The 19,471-nt window shown below is 48.8% G+C and overlaps 1 protein-coding gene across 7 annotated transcripts in view; it reads left to right on the forward strand.

The window, feature by feature from the left end:
* STX3 (syntaxin 3) overlaps positions 1–19,471 on the forward strand; it is a 50,292-nt gene that overhangs the window by 8,534 nt on the left and 22,287 nt on the right. For all 7 annotated transcript variants that reach the window (XR_003791493.1, XM_029208591.1, XM_029208590.1 and 4 more), the window contains one exon: positions 16,153–16,236. Coding sequence is in view for 6 of the 7 variants with exons in the window: in XM_029208590.1 (XP_029064423.1) it covers positions 16,153–16,236 (84 nt within the window). In the remaining variant the exon portion in view is untranslated. The remainder of the gene's footprint in view (positions 1–16,152; positions 16,237–19,471) is intronic.

Here is a 19,471-nt window from a genome sequence, read left to right on the forward strand (position 1 = left end):
TTGAGCCTGTTTCCTTATCTGTCAAAGGGAGATTGATATGCCTTAGAGATTTGTTATGAGATCAAATGATATAATGGGGCTTAGTATAGAGAAGTGTTAAAGCATGGGTTAAGTCCAACATTCATTGATTCATTGAACAAATAATTATTGAGTGTATTCTGTGGGGCAGGCCCAGTGCTAAGCCCCGGGGATTGGGTGACTCAGGCTCTGTCTTAACGGAATTTAAAATGTAGCCCGTGATAGAAGGTAGTCCATCTACTTGGGAGCTTGTCAGAAGCGCAGAAGCTTAGGCCTCAGTCTGGACCTATGGAATCAGAATCTGATTATTCATAAATCTCCCCGGGTGATCATGAGCACATTGAAGGTTGGGGAACAGGGGACTGGATAGAACTGGGTTTGCCTCCTGGCTCCACTACTTACCAGCCATCCCTTACTTAACCCTGGAGCCGAAGTTATGTCATCTTTCAAATGGGTAGTTGTGAGGACTAAACCCAAGAGAGTGTGCAGAGCCCTCTGTACAGCGCCTGGCACATACAGGACTAAGCAACGGTAAATCTTAGCTCGTCACTGCGAAAGCTCTCCGGAAAAATAAAGCCTCGTACAAGTGTGAGGGGCTTCTGGGCTGATGTCACAGTTATTTTTCTTTCTCCTCCGTTGTCTTGGCTGAGACCTTCTTGACCCTCTCACCTGCTCTAGGTCGTAGGGCTGCGGAGGAGGCCGGGGTGATGGGGAAGTGATGGAGGCCAAGGGGCAGCCACCGATGGTGGGAGTGAGCCTCCCAGCCTCCTACTTGCTCATTGTCATCTGAGCCTCATAACATCCCGTTTACTGTCAGGGCAGAATTGATTGCCTCTGTTTTTAAAGGTGAGGAAACTAGAGCTCAGACTGGGAAGGAGGGACGCCCCAGGTCACAGAGCTGGTGAGGGCTCAGCCGGGGGAGGAACCCAGGCTGCTGACCCCTCTTGCCCTGGAGCACGCTGACTGGGGCGGCAGAAAGGGAAGAAGAGTGTGGTTTTAGAGATCTTCCTGGAGTGCGCAGCAGGCAGTCCCAAAACAGTGCAGAACTGGACAGCAGGCGGAGGTGGCGCCCTTCCTTACGTTAGGAAGTCCATTCCATGTCCGGCTTGCGGGGTCTTGTTCCCCGACCAGGGATGGAACCTGTGCTCTGGGCAGTGAGAGCGTGGAGTCCTAATCACTGGACCGCCAGGGAAGTCCCTCCCACGGCCCTTTCAACGGCCATTGCCAACAAACAGCACAGAGCCTTAACTGAGCTTTGAGTTCCAAGTATAAATTCACTTTGCCGAGGAACCCAAGCAAGTCCCTTTGCTTTTCCAATCCTCACTGTTACCTTCTGTAAAATGGAGCTAATGCTGTGTTTCTCCCTTTCCCTCTTGGGGATGTGGTGGAAGTGAGATTGTAGACGACCGTTATGATGGCAGTGCTGTTCTGACATCACAGGTGCTGTTCCAGCCTTGTGGAGCAGGGGGATGGGTGGTAACACTATGCAAGAGGCCCTGGCTGTGGGTTCAAAGGATTCCAATTGTGGCTTTGCCCTTTAAGAGCTGTGTTCCTTGGTGTCACTTTACCTCTCTGCTCCTCCAATCCCCCTTTGGAAAGCAAGGAGTTTGGCTGATCTCAGAAGCCCCTTCTGGCAATATTAACGTTTTTCTTGAAGACTGTTTGTTGTTAAGGTTTAGATGGCTTTTGGCTTCTGGCCCACCTCCGCTAACCAGCCCCTCCTTCCCCTGGGAGAGAGACACCCCCCCCCGCCCCCACCCCCACCCCCGCAACAAGATAACCATCTTGTCTCTCCGATTCCTTTTATCAACGTTTGCTAACTGCATGAAACCAATTTTACCCTGAGCCTGGTGCAGTCTCTGCTGTGGGGCTCTTTCTAAACTCTGGGGGAGGCGAGGCGTTAACTGCCTCCAGATAGCTGGAGAGCTGTCACGTGCAGGGGATCAGCTCTGCTCTGGGTAGATAGGAGGATAAGACGTGAAGAGTGAAGAAGCGAGGCTGATGGGCAGACATGAGGGCTCTGTAGAAAGCGTTTTTGGTAGTCAGAGCTGCCTGAGGTTGGGCTGGGCTGGCAGGACATGGGAGGGAGGCAAGAAGCTTGTTGGGATGTTACATGTTGTAGGAATCTGAGTGTTCTTGGAGGGGAGGGGAAGCACACGAGGAGATTCAAGGCCTCCATCAACTCTGAGGATGTGTGTTTCTAGAGATGCTTCATTGTGAGCCTGTCCCAAGCACTGGGAGGCTCTGAAGTCCATAGGGCTGAGGTCTTAGAGTTACTCCTCTAAAGTGGGTCATCGTACCCTCCCTATAGGGTCACTGAGGGTGAAACGAGATAATCCGTGATAATCACCCACCACAGTAAATTCGGGTTCCCCAAACTTGACCTGCTGGGAGCAGCATCCACACTGAAGGGCACCCCTTCCTGAGGCTACAGTCACAAGCCTTGACTCATCTTATCTCTTGCATGGCTCCTCCTGGCTGGCCATCCCAGCAGCCTGCCCTTTCAGGGACATCAGACAGGCTTGCCAGGAATGTGCGGTGCCTACACCCAGCCTGTCTCATAAGGCGTTTCCTCCTGATTTCTCACCAGCTGAACTTTGGATCCGCTGAGTCCAGACAATTCCCATGTAGGAACCTCTTGCCTGGCCCTCTTTTCATTCAGCAAATGTTTACAGAGGGACTTCCCTGGTGGCGCAGTGGTTAAGAATCCGCCCGCCAGTGCAGGGGACATGGGTTTGAGCCCTGGTCCGGGAAGATCCCACATGCTGCGGAGCAACTAAGCCCCTGTGCCACAACTACTGAGCCCGCGAGCCACAACTACTGAGCCCGCGTGCCGCAACTACTGAAGCCCGTGCGCCTACAGCCCGTGCTCTGCAACAAGAGAAGCCACCGCAATGAGAAGCCCGTGCACCGCGACAAGGAGTGACCCCCGCTCGCTGCAACTGGAGAAAGCCGGTGCGCAGCAATGAAGACCCAACACAGCCAAAAAAAACCCCAAGCAAAAAAACGAGCCCCTACTGTGTCCTAAGCCTTCTGATAGGTGCTGGGGATGGGGATGGTAATGAACACATACTCCTGGGCCTTAGGGAGGTCACAGTCAGCTAGGGAGACACACAAGAAACAGACACAGTGTCCCATCCTTGGGACAGAAGCAGCCACAGGAAGACCCTATTGGCCAGCCCCTGGGGACAGGGCACTAGGGCCTGGGGGCTCTTCCCAGAAGAAGCGATGCTCCTGTTCAAGTTCATGTTAAGGCTGAAATCTAATTCCTTCAGAGGCATGGGGAGTCTCCTAAGAAGAAAGGCAAGGATCCTGGATTTTCTCACCCGTTCTCCCGTTGGCGAGTGCTTCACACAGACAGCACGATCGGTGCTTTTTGACCTCTGCGTGCCTGGCATCCTGTTAGGCAGAGTCATTTAATTTTTTTGGCCACGCCGCATGGCTTGTGGGATCTTAGCTCCCTGACCAGGGATCGAACCCGGGCCACGGCAGTGAAAGCACCGAGTCCTAACCGCTGGACTGCCAGGGAATTCTAGGCAGAGTTCTTATACAAAGTCCTGGTCTGAAAGAATACATGGTCATATAGGGAAAACAAAGGGGTATATTCCATGAAAAGAGAACCCCCAACTTCAAAGGTAGATAATGCTCATAGAGAAGCTGTGATGTATGGAATGGAGGGCAAGGACTTTGGATCCCTGCGGAGATTGATCTGTAGAGACCTGGAAACATCTTGGGGTTTGCTGGTTCCTCCACAGCCAGCGCCAATGAGGACGCGCTAATGAAATCAACCACCTGAGGCCCTAAAGACCAGACTGACCTTTTCACTCTTTCTGTTCTGTCTTGTGTCTTACTGCATCTTAAATGGCTTGTCCTTGGCCTCCTTCCCCATTTGAAGTTCCCCCATTTGAGTTCCTCAGGAGCACGGTTATAGTATAACCATCAGAAACATGGAGCTGTACGTCCCCTTTAGAGCTTAATTCCTTCCAAGACTATTTAATGAGCCCCTACTACGTGCCAGGTGCTTTGGATCACGGCCAGGTTGTAACACCCTGCCTGGAGACTCTCTCCATTGAGATTCCATCCTTTGGTGATAAGATTGCTAACGGGTCCGTGGTTCCTTCCTCACTTTCTCCCTCTCCCTGGCAGGATTCATCCCCTGGGAGAGCTGTTCTGCCATGAGCAGGGCTGAGATGAGAGTGATAGGGATTGAGTAGGGATTACAGACCCATCAGCCAGAAGCCAGAGAGAAAATGCTTGGCTGAGAGCCGGGGATTAGTGTTATTTTTATTCCTGGGAGGGGGGTGGGGAGGCCGGGGGTGGGGGGGGCTGGCGAGAGCCTGGGAAGAAGCAATTGTTCATATTGTTTTCTCTCCCTTCAGGGCTCCTTTCCCCTTTTGTCAAAATTCCTGCCCATCTTCCAAAACTCACTTTACAGGTAACACTCCCTAAACGCAGCCTAGAATATGCCCCCTCCATGCCGGCAGCCCTCATGGGCTGCATGTTGCTTTGCAGTGAAATATTGATACTTCTGTTAAGTCAGCGGGGTTTCTTCTTACCATGAAGTGGGCTTGAAACCACCTTCCATCTGTTTTTTATGGGTTGGACTCTTTTGCCTTCTAGGTCCCACTGTCTTTAAGATCGATGGCTCTATTACTTGTTGGTGTCACCGTATCAACTGCAGTAACAATGATCATTTATTGAGCTGCTACTTACTGTCGGAAAGGACTTGTGTTCGGTGGCTTACACACCTTGTCTCTAATCCTCTGAACTCCACAAGGCAAGATGGTGTTATATATTATTGCCAGTTTACAACTAAGGGAATTGAGGCTCAGATTGGATTGAGATTCCCCAGCTGGGAAGTGGTGAGATCAAGAATTGAACAAGTCTGTCTTGCTTATTTGTATCACCCTACACTGTATATAATCATCTCCCCAACTACACTGTATGCCCTTGATGCGGTGGCTGATGGGACGTTCTTCTGGGGTCCTAGGGCCAGCACTTCGCATGGTAGTCCCCTAGAAAACACTTGTCCATTGACTGACTGATCAACAGCACCTTGGCCCTTACACACCCCGGATTCATCACTAGGACTTTCCGTCCCCTCTGGGTTGGTGCAACTTTACCTGCTTGAAGTGCGACGTTTACTCAGGGAACCCATGAATTTGCTAACGAAGCCAGAGGTCACTGCTCTGTCCTCTGGGATGAGGATGGATGAGTTCCAAGGCTCCTAGCTGTACCCCAGCCCAACACCTCACGGAGGGTTGCCCCTTTTCAGAAAGACCGTGAAGGAGAAGATGTGGATACCACGGTGAAAATCTAGCAACCTCGTTCTTCCCCTGGAAAATCTTATATGTCCCTCAAGGCTCAGTTCCAATGTCATCGCTGCAAGGACGCTTCCAGATCTGGCATTCACCAGGCCTTCCCTGGGCTTCCACAAATCTTTATTTTTGTCGATACGTAAAAGCAGCCACGTAATGTTATGTTAAATCCTCCTCTCTCAGAGCCCAGACCACACACGCCTCATTCCCCCTGTGTTTTCACTTCCCAGCCCACAGCTCAGAAAGCTGTAAACCTTGCTGTCCAGTGGATGAACGGGGATATTCTACAAATGAACTTGCTGGGAGATTCTGTAGCCTTTTACATTAGGCCCCTTTGTAGCTTCCTCCCCTCATCACTGTCTCCCCTGTTAGGTCAGCCTGTTTTCTGGCATTGGGCCGTGTCCATGGCAACATTCTCCTGTCTCCATCTGGAGACATGAGTAAGGTTCAGCCCCCACCCAAAGAGATTAGTAGAACATATACTATCTGGGTATGTTTAGCTGCCTGGGTCAGGGCAACGCGGTACAGCAGCAAGATTGCTTTTTTTTTTTTAAGAAATAAACGTTTTATTCTAGACTATTGCTTTTTTTAGAAATAAACGTTTTATTCTAGACTAATTTTAGATTTACAGAAAGGTTACAAGGATAGTACAGAGAGTTCCTGTCTCCTGGGTTTCCTCCATTGTTAACATCTCAAGTTATGATGGTACCTTTGTCGAAACTGAGAGACTGACCTTGGTACATTGCTATTCACTAAACTCTAGACTTTATTTAGATTCCACTTGTTTTCCCGTGGATGTCCCTTTTTCTGATCTAGGATCCCACCCAAGATAATGCATTTCATTGAGCTGTCATGTTTCTTCAGCGTCCTCTGAGCTGTGACAGTTTCTCAGTCTTTCCTCATTTTTCACGACCTCTTTGGTACAGCATCTGTGTTTTAGTGCTTTGGATGTTTGCGGCGGGGGGGTGGCGGGGGTGGAGGGGGGGCGCTGCAGTCTACAGCTGGGGGTGGGGTTTGCTGTTAAGAGGCTGATCACTCCATGGTGGTGGAGACCAAGGGCTCTGCAGCAAACTGCCTGGGCTCTCCTCCCGGCTCTGGCACTCGCTGTCTGCATGGTCTTGGGGAGGTTGCTTGCATCCTTATGCTTTATAGTTTTCTCAGCTGTAAGGTGGGGAGGGTCCCCAGAAGATTCTTTTTTTTTTTTTTTTTTTTTTTTTTTGCGGTACGCGGGCCGTTGCGGAGCACAGGCTCCGGATGCGCAGGCTCAGCGGCCATGGTTCACGGGCCCAGCCGCTCTGCGGACTGCGGGATCCTCCCGAGCCGGGGCACGAACCCATGTCCCCGGCATCGGCAGGCGGACTGTCAACCACTGTGCCACCAGGGAAGCCCCCCAGAAGATTTTTGTAGAGATTAAATGCCTTGGTAAATAAATATAAGGCACATATCTTAGAATCCTCATCCCAGGTGGTGCTCAGTAACTGTTAGGTATTATAACTATTAGTGAAGCTCTAGGAGGACCATTAGGGCGAGGGGCTTGCGGGGCAGGGGCTGAGGATGGACTAGAGAAGACACTGAGCTCCTTCCTCCTTCTTGTATCCTTGGCAACTGGATACTGTGGGGTGCTGAGGGGGCAGTGGGGGGTGGGAGGAGGGGGCGGAAGTCAGGAAAAAGTGGAGAAGGCTACGGTAGGGGAGGAAGCAGGAGAGGGTAACCTTTGAATCTCCTTGAACGCTCCTGGGGTGAGAGGGAAAGCAGGAAAAGGTGTGGTCTTCTCACCCCAGATGGACTTCCTGTAGGTATCCTTTGCGTAAATCCATGCAACCTTCAAAATTTCCCCAGAAGTCACCTTTGCATCCATTTTCTAATACCTCCCCCTTCCCTGGGCTCCGCCTTGAATTCAGGTGACGTGGTGTGCCCCATCTTCTCCTGGGTGTACAATTCCTTGTGCTAAGTGCTGTCATCATTTACCACATGGCATTGCAATGACCTGTGTGCCTGTCTGCCTCCCATTTGAGACCATGAGGTTCCAAAGGGCAGGGGGTGCTGAGTTTGGTCTGTGTTTCTCCAGCGTTCTGTACTATTGCTTGGGAAATGATAGATGTTCAATAAATACTGTTGGCTGAGTAGATGGACAGATGGATCTGTTATTGTGGATGGGACCTTGTAGTGAGTGAGAAGGAGAATGTAGTAGGCGAGGTGGTTGGTTATGAGAGCCCAAGATCCTTCTTTAAACTAACCCACTGTGGGGCTTCCCTGGTGGCGCAGTGGTTGAGAGTCCGCCTGCCGATGCAGGGGACACGGGTTCGTGCCCCGGTCCGGGAGGATCCCACATGCCGCGGAGCGGCTGGGCCTGTGAGCCATGGCCGCTGAGCCTGCACGTCCAGAGCACAGCTCCGCAACGGGAGAGGCCACAGCACTGAGAGACCTGCGTACCGCAAAAAAAAACAAAAAACAAAAAAAAAAACAAAAAAAACCAAACCCACTGTGAACACTGGGTTGGACCAAGCAGGGTTCCAGCCCTGGCTTTGTTCCTTACTAGCCCTGTGATTCTGGATGAATTAACCTCCCTAGCCACAGATTACTCGTCAGTATAGACAACATCTGCCCGCAGGGCATTTTTGTTTTGTTTTTCCTCCTTCCTCTCTTTAGATGAACTTCCATCCCTTTTCCCTGCTCCTTCTCTAGACCTAGCTCAGGTCCTGAGAAACAAAAGCAGAGGAATTAACGTGGCATGTGGGGATGAAACTTTGATGATTTTTGTATCCAACAAATGGAATGCAAGATCTTTTCAAGCACACATAGAAGATTAAAAAATACCATGTATTAAGACATAAATAAAATGTCAAATTCCACAAAATGTTAAGTCATATAGGCCATGCTCCCTGATGTTGATATAATAAAATTAGAAATTAACAATACAATCACAGCCCTCCCCAGGTTTACCCACTTTGGAAATTTAAAACCACCTTTTAAAGTAACACTTGGGGGCTTCCCTGGTGGCGCAGTGGTTGAGAGTCCGCCTGCCGATGCAGGGGACGCGGGTTCGTGCCCCGGTCCGGGAAGATCCCACATGCCGCGGAACGGCTGGGCCCGTGAGCCATGGCCGCTGAGCCTGCGTGTCCGGAGCCTGTGCTCCGCGTAAGGGAGAGGCCACAGCAGTGAGAGGCCCGCGTACCACAAAAAAAATAAAAAATAAAATAACAGTTGGGTTCAAAAGAAACCAAAATGGAAATGACAAACTATTTAGAAATGAATGATAATGAGAGTAGTAAAGGTCAAAATATGTGAGAATGTTGCAAAAGCAAAATTCAGGAGGAGGTTTATTTCTTTAAATCCGTATAGTAGAGAAATGACTTCATTCAAATAAATGAACTACAATTTAGCTTATTCTAAGGGTCCTGCTGCCACCTTCTGAGAATTGGCATTAGAGTCGCATCTTTTGCAGAAACACTTTTTAGAGAAAACTGTCTGCATGGCATGGTCTTGGGAGTTTAATATGTACCCAGCATTGCTCTAAACACTTCACATGCATTCACTAATTTAATCCTCACAACAGTTCTATGAGCAGATTATTCATGCTACAAACAAGGAAACCGAGTCTCAGAGAGGTTAAGTCACTTGTTTAAGGTCACACAGGTACTTACGTGGCAGAGCTGGGTTTTCAACTCAGGCAGTCAGATATAGCTCCACATACCTGCACATTCATGGGATTATATGCACTGCTGTCTTTTTCATTCATGCATATAGATTAGATCAATTTAGTTGTACTGACATTGCAGCATCCCCTGAAATAAGTGAGGGCGTGTTTCTGATCCAGCATGGGAAGGGCATCTTCAAATAGAGTGTAGAGGGTAAGAACTGGGGCTCTGGGCTCCCACACACCTGCTTTTGAGTCCTAACTCTGCCACTTATTAGCTGAATCACCTGGGACAAGTTATTTAATCTAATTAAGTAGTTGTCTCAGCTGTCAATGGGGAAGTCCTATTTGTCCCTCATAAGGTTGCCGTGAGAATTAAATAATATGTGTGAAACCACAAGAGTGCCTGCAACAAAATACACATATTATCTGGTGGTATCATTGTTATGGCAGAACGCATGGAGCAGGGCCATCAGGGACTTTGCCTCTTGTTCAGTTGTCCAGCGACTCACTGGCCTTGGGTTTATTCCTCAGTGTCTTCATCTCCAAATGGGGCCAATTCTTGCCTCAGACTGTTCAGCCAGAACATCATCTTGAAAGTAAAAGTGCGAGGCTCACCCAGGGTACCGTTATCGCTTGATTTCCTCTATCGCAGGTGTTAGGGAAGAGGCAGTCGGTGGAAAGGGGAAGTGTTCCCTCTGGGAGGGTTTTGCTGGAAGAGACCACAGTGTAGGAGGGAGAAGGGGCATAGGAGAAAGTCCCTCTGACTCTCAAATGGGGGACAGAGAACACTGAGTGCCTATTCAGAGCTGACACTTCCTCAGAATTTCTGGAACATTTTTTTTTTTTTTTGCGGTACGCGGGCCTCTCACTATTGTGGCCTCTCCCGTTGCAGAGCACAGGCTCCGGACGCGCAGGCTCAGCGGCCATAGCTCATGGGCCCAGCCGCTCCGCGGCACGTGGGATCTTCCCGGACCGGGGCACAAACCCGCGCCCCCTGCATCGGCAGGAGGACTCTCAACCACTGCGCCACCAGGGAAGCCCCTGGCTCTTTTAATTAGAGAAGAGAGACTGGAAAAACCCGATGTTGGGCCGAGGGTGCAAGGGCATGAGTTTGTGTTTGGAATCCTTGGACGTGGTGGTATTTGTCTTTGGGAATCCACAGGCCCTCATCCTGGAAGGAGGCTGGTGGGCGAAGTAGGCTGCAGGGACAAGAAAAATCACGCGTCCTTGTCTCTTTGAATCGGATTTATTGGGTGAAGATCTGGGTTTATAAAGAAGAGTTTATAGCCCCAAGCAAAGAGCTATTTACATATTCAGAGAAGGAGGTGCGGGAATCTGTGCTCACCTGTTCCCACCGGCCACCGTCCTTTAATACCCCACAAGGGGAAGTCAGGACCAGATGCTCCTTCCTAGTCCAGACTGCTGGTCCCATCCTTTCTGTTATTATTTCCTTCGCCCCAAAACTTTCCTGAGGGCTCCTGGGTCTCCCCTCTTGTCCGGGGACCCTCTCGTCTTTCTGGGGTCTGACACCTGAGGCAGGGAGGGCATGGGAGAGCCAGTAAACGGTGACCTCTTCATTTGGGATGGCATTTTTTTGTGTCTCTTTGTTCCTTCTATCTTGCCGATCTGATTTGTAATGATCTTTAAGGAATTGCTGATGATTTAAACGTACGTTGCCGCTGTGTTTTAACTTGTAAAGGAGAGAGGGGACCCCCTCTTCTTTCCCTTTTCTTTAGAAGGCATCCATTCATTTACTTTGGTGGTTTTCCAACTAGCTAAGCTTGCTTCCTTCTTTCTCCCTTCCTATTTTCCTCCCTCCCTCCCTCCCTCCCTCCCTCCCTCCCTTCTTTCCTTTTTCTCTTGGTAAGAGGCCTCGTTCTGAAAATGAAATCTTATATTCAACCTCAGTGTAAAAAGCAGGTGAAAATGAAGCTATGCGGATTGAAGAGGGGGTGCGGGCCAACCTGCTTGACTTCCCCCGGTGGTTTCTTCTTCTTCTTTTTTTTTATACATTTATTTATTTATTTTTGGCTGCATTGGGTCTTCTTTGCTGTGCGCGGGCTTTCTCTAGTTGCGGCGAGCAGGGGCTACTCTTCATTGCGGTGCACGGGATTCTCATTGCGGTGGCTTCTCTTGTTGCAGAGCACGGGCTGTAGGTGCACGGGCTTCAGTAGTTGCAGCACGTGGGCTCCAGTAGTTGTGGCTCACGGGCTAAGAGTGCAGCCTCAGTAGTTGTGGCGCACGGCTTAGTTGCGCCGTTGGCGTGTGGGATCTTCCCGGACCAGGGCTCGAACCCATGTCCCCTCCATTGGCAGGCAGATTCTTAACTACTGTGCCACCGGGCAGGTCCCTCCCGGCGTGGTTTCTGAGGCACCCCGGAGGTCTCCTGGGGTTCCACAAAGCCTCATTGGAAAGCTAAGCTCCTTACTTGGTGAGAAAACCAAGGCTTAGTGGAGACAAGTGCCGTCCCCAAGGCCCCCAGCGCCTTTCTCTCAGCCCCACTTTCTGCAGGGCTGGGCTGCTGTGAGTGGGGTGCACTGGAATTAACAAGGGCTCAGGACCAACAACCAAAGCGTGAGCCCCGACTCTGCACATCAGTAGCTGGGAGGCCGTGAATAAATGAGAACTTCTCTGCCCTGCAGGTTCTCAATGACAGAATTTAGGAGGGGTTCATTGACACAGCGTACGTGAAGCAGCCAGAGTGTGGCGGCCACTTAGCGCCTCCTAGGGGCTCTGCAGGTGGTAACTATTTTTATTAAAGGAGCTGATGAAGAGGGACCCACAGTCGAACAGACTAAGGATGACAGAGAAGGCCCTTGCAAGAAAGGCAGTGAGGTTGAGCGAGAGGAATTGCAGGTTGAGTCCTGGGCCCCTGAACTCTTTCCACTGTGTCCAGAGAGAGAGTCATAGCCCTGGCTGTCCTCACTGAGATTTGGGGTGCATGTGAGGGGTGGGGGGCGGGAGTTGGAGCCCAGATTCGAGCTCAGTGCTGCCTGAGTCATTGGTGGTATCTCCCATCTCTTGGCAGGAGAGGCAGCAGGAGGTCGGGGGAGAGGAAGTGGCTGGTGGGGCTTGTGGTTCTCATGTACGTTCTTTACTGCAGCTGGCGTTGCAGCTACTCTGACGGTCCTATTATCACATGCCTTGATGCTTTGATAAAGATGCCAAAGTTCTCTTCTTGGCGGTGCCCAGTCATGTGGGCTGAAGATAAAGTGCATCATGTGCTTTCCTTGCCCTTGGGGTCCCTGAGGCCTCTCAGTCTGTAAGAGCGCGGATGTGTCAGAAGGGAAGGACCCTTGCCCTGGGATCTGGTAGATCCCCTTCCGGAGAAGCCTGGTTCCAGCGTCACGTGACTCAGATCACCTGGGGTGATGGCCTCTTTCTGGAATTTTATATTTTGGAGGCAGCACGCTACAGTGGGGAAAACTCTGCACGGGAAGATGGGAATCAAGAAACCTGGGTTCTATTCCTGGCTGCTCCAGTAACTAGCTCATTATTTGGTCTTGGGCCTTGGTTTACCCATCTCTTAAGTGAGAGAATTTGATGATCGAAATCTGTAGGGTTGCATTCAGCTCTAAAAGTTCTATGTCTTTTTTTTTTTCTTTCCTGTTTACGGGTACTTAGATCCAGATTAAAGCTATAGAGAAGATAACTTTGCTGGATCTCATGTATGGTTGTTGAGATGTTATCGTGTGCTATTCCTTGTGTAAGGAACTTAAAATTATTATCTTACTTAATCCTCACAAAAGCCCTGGTGGACACTTTTGTTCCTGTTTTGTAGATAAGGAAATTGAAGCTCAGAGGTGTTGAGCCCAGTATTTAAGGCTCAATGACTAGCATGAAGAGAAGCCAGTTATAGAACCCTGGTGGTCCTGATGCTGCAGAATCGATCTTCTTGACTAAGCCTTTGTGTGAGCCTTTCCGTGGAGGAGAACACACACTTTTAGACATCACGTCTTTACAACTAGGTGATGGGGAAACTGACACTTATTAGGCACTGCTGTGTGCCCTGTGTTGTGCTAGAAGCTTTCCACGTGTGAACTCCTCCAAGCCTCGTAAAAGTCATAAAGTATGTGGTGGTATCACCATTTACAGGTAAACTCAGGTCAGTAAGGGACTTGACAGAGGTCTCACAGCCAGTTATTGGTAATAACAGGTTTTGGACCTTGGTTGCGGGTGACCCAAGACTTCTTTTTTCCCAGTTCACATGTCCTCTCACTGGAGATGGCCCAGGCTGCCCTGTTAGAGCCTGTTCAAAGCCAACATGTGGCCGTCTTGGGTGGGGAATCCCTGTACAAATTCCAGGGGTCTCAAAAGTGCATGTTATGATGGAGGGCTAGGGGCCTGTGTCCCACGCTTCAGGACACAGGTGTTCCCAGCTTCCAAAACCTTCCCTTAGTCCATCCCATGACGGCAGCCTCATCCCATTTCCATAGCACGTGTACCTATTTGAAGAAAACTGAGTTGACACCCTCATGTGTGTCTATACACACACATACATGGGATATATCCCCTCAGTGGGGGTCTCTACAAGACCTCCAAAGAGAGGAAACTCAACAAATGCTTGTTAACTCACCTTCCTGGAGGGAGACCAGGTGCCTATTTTCTAGTGAGGACCTCCGAGATCCTTTTTGGGAGATGGAGCTCTCTGGAGGCTGCTGAGAGGCCCAAGTATTGATGATAGTTGATAAAAGGAGCATTTTATCTCACACTTTAGAAACTGCTGGGTGGATCCAGGCTGCCGGTCTCTGGTAGGGGTTATTTATTCAACTAGAATTGATTAAGTTCCCGTTACATATATAGTGTATGGTAAGTGCTCAGTATACATGCGGAATAAGTTAATTAATGACAAGGACAAGTGATTTTATTTTACTTATTTATTTTTTTGTCCACTCCCCATGGCTTGTGGGATCTTAGTTCCCCGAGCAGGGATCAGACCCAGGCCCTCAGCAGTGAAAGGGCAGAGTCCTAACCACTGGACCGCCAGGGAATTCCCAAGTACAAGTAATTTTAATTACAAGTGACAGAAGCCGGTTCTGGCTAAATGAATAAAAAACAGCATTACAAGAATACTATTGGACTCATTGAAAGAATGCTGGGGAAGATCTATAGAACTAGCTCTAAGCCAAGGGGTGGGTTAGGGAGGACAGAAACAAGGGTAGCCCTGGGAACCAAGCAGGTATCTCTGTTGGGTGCTGCTATAGGTTGACTCGGCTCTGTTCACTTCACAATTCAAAATCCTCAGGGAGCTTGGGTGGTGATTGATAACCTTCCCAGAATCATGTGGGGAAGGTCGGGGTTATCTTCACAAAGGGAGGTGTTCTGGGCAGGCACACACTCAAAGTATCTTCTCCAGTGGATACATAAGGCAACCCTGACCATCCAGGAGTTTACAGTCAGTGGGGAAGGATAGATAAGTGAAGGGATAATTAATAGAGGGCTGGGATTGATGCTGTGGAAGGTTTGCACAAAATGCACTGGGAGCTCAGGGAGGTTTTCAAGTTTGCATGGGGGGTCGGGGAGTGTCAGATCAGGGAGGAGTTTGTTCGAGATTGAGTTTTAAAGGCTCAATAAAATTTTGCCAGCTGGACAAACGCATTTCAGGAAGAAGTCCTTGTGTGACAGTTCAGCAATATGAAAGAATGGTGTGTCCAGGAAGTGCTAGGAGTTTCCAAGCGCCTGGTCCAGAGATGCATCGTAGAGGGAGAAACGTGCGCGGGACTGGATCTTAAAGGGCCCCGTATGCTCTGTTAGGCTTTGGGACTTGCAATCCTGGGACTTTCAATCCTGAGAACTATCACTGAACGACTTTAAGTGGCAAAAGGACGGGATCAGTCCTAAGTTTTAGGAAGGTGATTGTTGGGGGCTGTAGCAATGTCCTCAAATTCAGTTCCTTTGAATGTGGCTATTAAGCTTGGGTTGCTGATGGTTGCAGACAAGCCAGAGAATGAGATTACAGAGGATCCAGTCAGAAGAGGCTCCCCAGATGGCTGGAGAGTCCCAAATTTCCGTGGGAATTCCCGGTAGCTCCATCTGCTGTAGCAGGTCTGGGGGATGGTAGCAGGGGAAGGAAAGAGGCCCCTGGTGGCTTTCCTTGCTAGTGGAGTTCCCATGTTGAGAGTGACATGTCTTGGCTTAGGAGGCCAAAGGCCACTGAAGGGTGTGGAGAAGCAGGTGTCAAGGGGTTCACCCCCTCCCCACCTCCATTCCCGACAACCAGGTCTTCCTTGCTTAGAGGTGGGCTGTGTGCAATGCAGCAGTCGTCTGGGAGGAGCATCTGGGAAGAATGCAGAAGCCGCCGAGGCCCTTTAGCTGGGTGGGAATGGAAGCACTTCCTTTAGATAGCCATTTTGTGCTTTTGTAGAGGCAGCTGAATGAGATTATGAAAGCCGGGGTCCCCGGGGGTTGCTGGGGGCTGCCGAGAGAGCTTCCTTTTCCCCATAAACATGAGCTCTGACAGGGAACAGCACACAGCACTGTTTCCTTTGCAGTAGGTGGTTTCTGAAAACAGGAAAATGTGTGCTCCTTCTGTGATGATTTGAAGCTAGTGCTTTGGAGGAATTGGGACTGTCTTAATACAGATCCCCGGTAGGGTAGGTCATGCATCTGAACGTTGTGGAGAAGAGTTTAGGAACATATGGTCCAAATCCAAAGGATGGGCTAGAATCTGCCTGTCTCCAACATTTTAGCTGTGTGACTTCGGCCAAGTTACATAACCTCTCTGTTTTACGTTCTCCAACTGGAGTGAGTTATAGTAACATCACCAATACCACCACCACCAAAACATAATATTTACTGAGTAGTTACAGTATGCCAGGCACTGTGCCAAAGTGTTTTATATTCATTAGCTCATTTATTTTGTAAACGAACCTATGACGTAAGCGGTGTTCTTATTAGCACTTTACAGATAAGGAAACCTAGGCACAGCGAGTTTAGTAACTTGCTCCCTTCTTACCCTCATCCCCCTGTAAAAATATCAGTAAGTATGGAGCTAGGATTTAAACTTAGACAGTGTGACATCAGAGTTTGATACATCACAGAGCTGTTCTGAGTTTTAAAGGAGATTATGTATGTAAAATGTTCACTACAGATATAGCTCCCGGTCTTTAGGGAGCATTCAGTGCTGTTCGTTATTTCTGGTGCTTTTGGTCTCACCCTCCTTTTTGTCTCTCACAGAAGCAGCTGACACAGGATGACGATGCCGATGAGGTCGAGGTTGCTATTGACAACACAGCTTTCATGGATGAGTTCTTTTCTGAGGTAGGTGCCCTTCCGGTATTTTTTTTCTGAATGGACATAAGGAAACACAACTTCCTTAGTAAAGAATAAAAGCCCCCAGATCTTTCAAGGGTAGCAGAGGAAAGTCAGTCTTTTGCTGGGGTGGAATGGACACACCAAGAAGTTACACGGAGAGTTTCTTCAGTACTTGGCAGGATTTTTAATCTTACCGAGAAAGTCAGGAGAAGGTAAATTATATATATTAAAGAGATGCTTTTAAAGTCTTACGCTACATGACAACATTTTAATGATATCCTTTCTTGCCTGAATTACATAGTTTAAATACAGAACCAACCCTGGGGGCCCAGCCACAAGTGTGGGGAAAAAAAAAAAAAATTGCATTTCATTACATTGTTAGGCCTGTGATTCGGGTAGATCAGAATTGTTGTTTCCAAAAATTCAATCCCTTTGACTTTTCTGGTGATAACTGAGAAACCAAGAAACCACCAGTTTATGTTTTTCGAAATTCAGCAGAAGCAAACATGGGTGTCCCGTGTGTACAGATTCACATAGTCTTTGATGTAGAGGGTCCTGTTGGAAGGTGCTGTGGTGGACAGTGAGTGATGGGAAGCTTGGGTGGGGGGTTGGGGTGCATTGTGTATCATGGACAAAAACACCGCCTTTGAAGCCAGGGAAATGTGGGTTCAAACCTCAGCCCTGCTTCTGACAGCTGTTGATCTTGTGAACGTTTCCTTAACAGGCTTGGTTTCCTTATCTGTACATTGGGATTGATAATGTAATTCCCCATAGGGCTATTAGGAGGATTAAATGGGTTAGTGTTTCTAAAACATTCCATGTAGCATCTGACGTACATGTGTTTCAATAAAACCAAACCGAGCCACAAGAAGTTCCGGCACTGAAGTTTCTGCCACCATATTATGGTTTCTTTATTTAGGCTTTTTATTGCATATATAAAAAGGTGTCATATTCTTTTTGCAGGGGAGGTGTGGGTGCTTCCTGTCATCCGGATTGTGAGTGTGGAAGAGCCACCCTCTAGTTCTTTTCTAAGTGGAGCGGAGCGGGACTTGATGGCTTATGCCAGTTCATCTGTGAGAGTCACAAGCAGGTTTCAGAGCGAACTTGAGTGTGTGCTGACCTGATTGGGAAGTTGGCTGTGAATACTGCACAGATCCCCACCCTCTCCATGGGTGGGTCCATCTCTTTGGTGGAGGAGTCATAGATCAAACAATGCTTGAGTTTTGTGAGTCCAGTATTGTTCTAGGTGTGGACTGTGGAAGGAAAAGGTCTTTCTGTTCAGTGCTGGGGGTGGACTTAAGGAGATGCATGACGTCATTGTAGCTCATTCCTCTGATCTTGCCTTAGAGAACCAGTTACATTAACTTCTTTCCTAGGATAAGGATTCTTCTCCATTAACAGTATCCTACCTCTTTTCTGAACCCATAAGAGGGGCCCCGAGAGGCAGTACTCCTTGTGAGGTGGGAAGATGGTGGGCCTTGGCCTCCAAGACCTGGTCAGAATCTATCCTCAGGCCTTTAATAGCAGTTAACCTTGGTCAGGTTCCTTAACCCAGCTGGGTTTTGATTCCTGCTCTGGAAACTGGGAATGGCAGTACTTACCCCTTCCAGGCTGTTGTGAGGATCACATGAAGATTGCACATCTGGAAAGCATCATCTGAACAGAACGGCGCCAGATGGATGGTGGTTATCTGGGGCGACTTAACAAGGTCTCGAGGCCTGCTGCTTTTCTTATTGCTTTCTCTTAGTCAAATGCTTTTCTATCATTTAGGAAATAAGAAAGCCCTATCATATTTAGGGTGGAGAAGGGGACCGCGTGGTGGGGTGGGAAGAGCCTGATTTTTTGGACATAGTTCCCTACCTGCCACTAACTGTGTGATCTTGGGCACACGCCTTAACTTTTCTCTAAGTCTCTGTGGGTTTAACTGTGAAATGGGGAGGAAAATATTCACCAGACAGATCTGTTGGGGATGAAAGGAGCCAGCACTCAGAAAGTGCTTAGAGAGGGCTTAGGGAAATGTTACCTTCCTCTGTACTCATGTAGATAGAGCACAGGGAGGATCAGTATTGGCGTGGGGCAGAGGCAGGAGGGAGCCCATCATGGAAAGAGGTTGTGCAGGCTCTGGCACCCCACGGATCCCGGTCTACATTTCAGCTCTGCCCATTACAGTGGTATAGCTTTGGAAAAGTTGTTTAACTGCTCTAAACCCCAGTTTCCTCTAAAACAGGCCTAGCGGTATTACCTGCTGGTTGTTATAAAAATAAAATGAGAAAGTATACGGATGTACCCGCACGGTGCCTGACCTACAGTAAGTATGTCTTCAATAAGTTTTGGTCCTCATCAGCATTCGGTTCCCCAGTGTATTTGTGAATAAATAGACCACACAGTTTACTTTAGAGAATGTGGTCTGGAAATATCCTTGAAGGTGGGTTAAAGTGCATTCCAGATAATAGGGATTTGGGGAGATGAAAAGGTTTCCCTCTATATGTATCGAAGGAATACACCCAGTACATCCTGCAGGATACATTGATAACTGTGTAGATTTCCTGGGGATGCACTCTTGTGATAAAAGGTACCTTTTGGACTGCTTTCAGCAGGTAGGTCACCCCTGGTTATTTGCTGAGGACTGATGGTGTGAATCACAGCTTGGTCAGAGAGGCATTTGCAAGGTACAGATGAAGCCGCAAGATCAGGATGTTTTCAGAATGTGCTTTGCCCTGTAAAACTCAAGTGGTTTCTCCAGCCTCCCGGTTATTATAGAAAAGAGTTGACCCTTGGATGTTTAGGCCTCCTTGGCTGTTAAAAAGCCAGGGTCTAGTAAATGATAAACCTTCGATGTTTTCTCTAATTTGCGGTTGTCTGTATTTTCCTTGGTCTCTTTGTTCAGTTGGCAGAGAGTTCAGAGTTTTAGAGGAAACAGAACCTGCCTGAGACGGAAAGATTGAGAGATGGAGTCGGCCTGCTATGTAACAAATCACCTTACCAGTTAGTGGGGTGAAGCAACCACTTTGTAATCCTGAGGGATTCTGTGGATTAGGGATTCAGACAGGGCCCAGTGAAGGTGGTTTGTTTTTTTTAGGGGGTGGGGGGCAGGGGCTGTGCCCTCACGACTTGTGGGATCTCTCAGTTCCCCATCCAGAGATTGAACACGGGCCCCAGCAGCGAAAGTGCCGAATCTCTTAACCACCAGACCACCAGGGAGCTCCCGGAGGTGGGTTATTTTTGCTGCACAGTTTCTGGG

This window comes from Monodon monoceros, unplaced genomic scaffold (genome assembly GCF_005190385.1).
Source record: "Monodon monoceros isolate NGI ecotype Baffin Bay Population unplaced genomic scaffold, NGI_Narwhal_1 Super_Scaffold_7, whole genome shotgun sequence".
Classification (NCBI taxonomy): Eukaryota; Metazoa; Chordata; class Mammalia; order Artiodactyla; family Monodontidae; genus Monodon; species Monodon monoceros.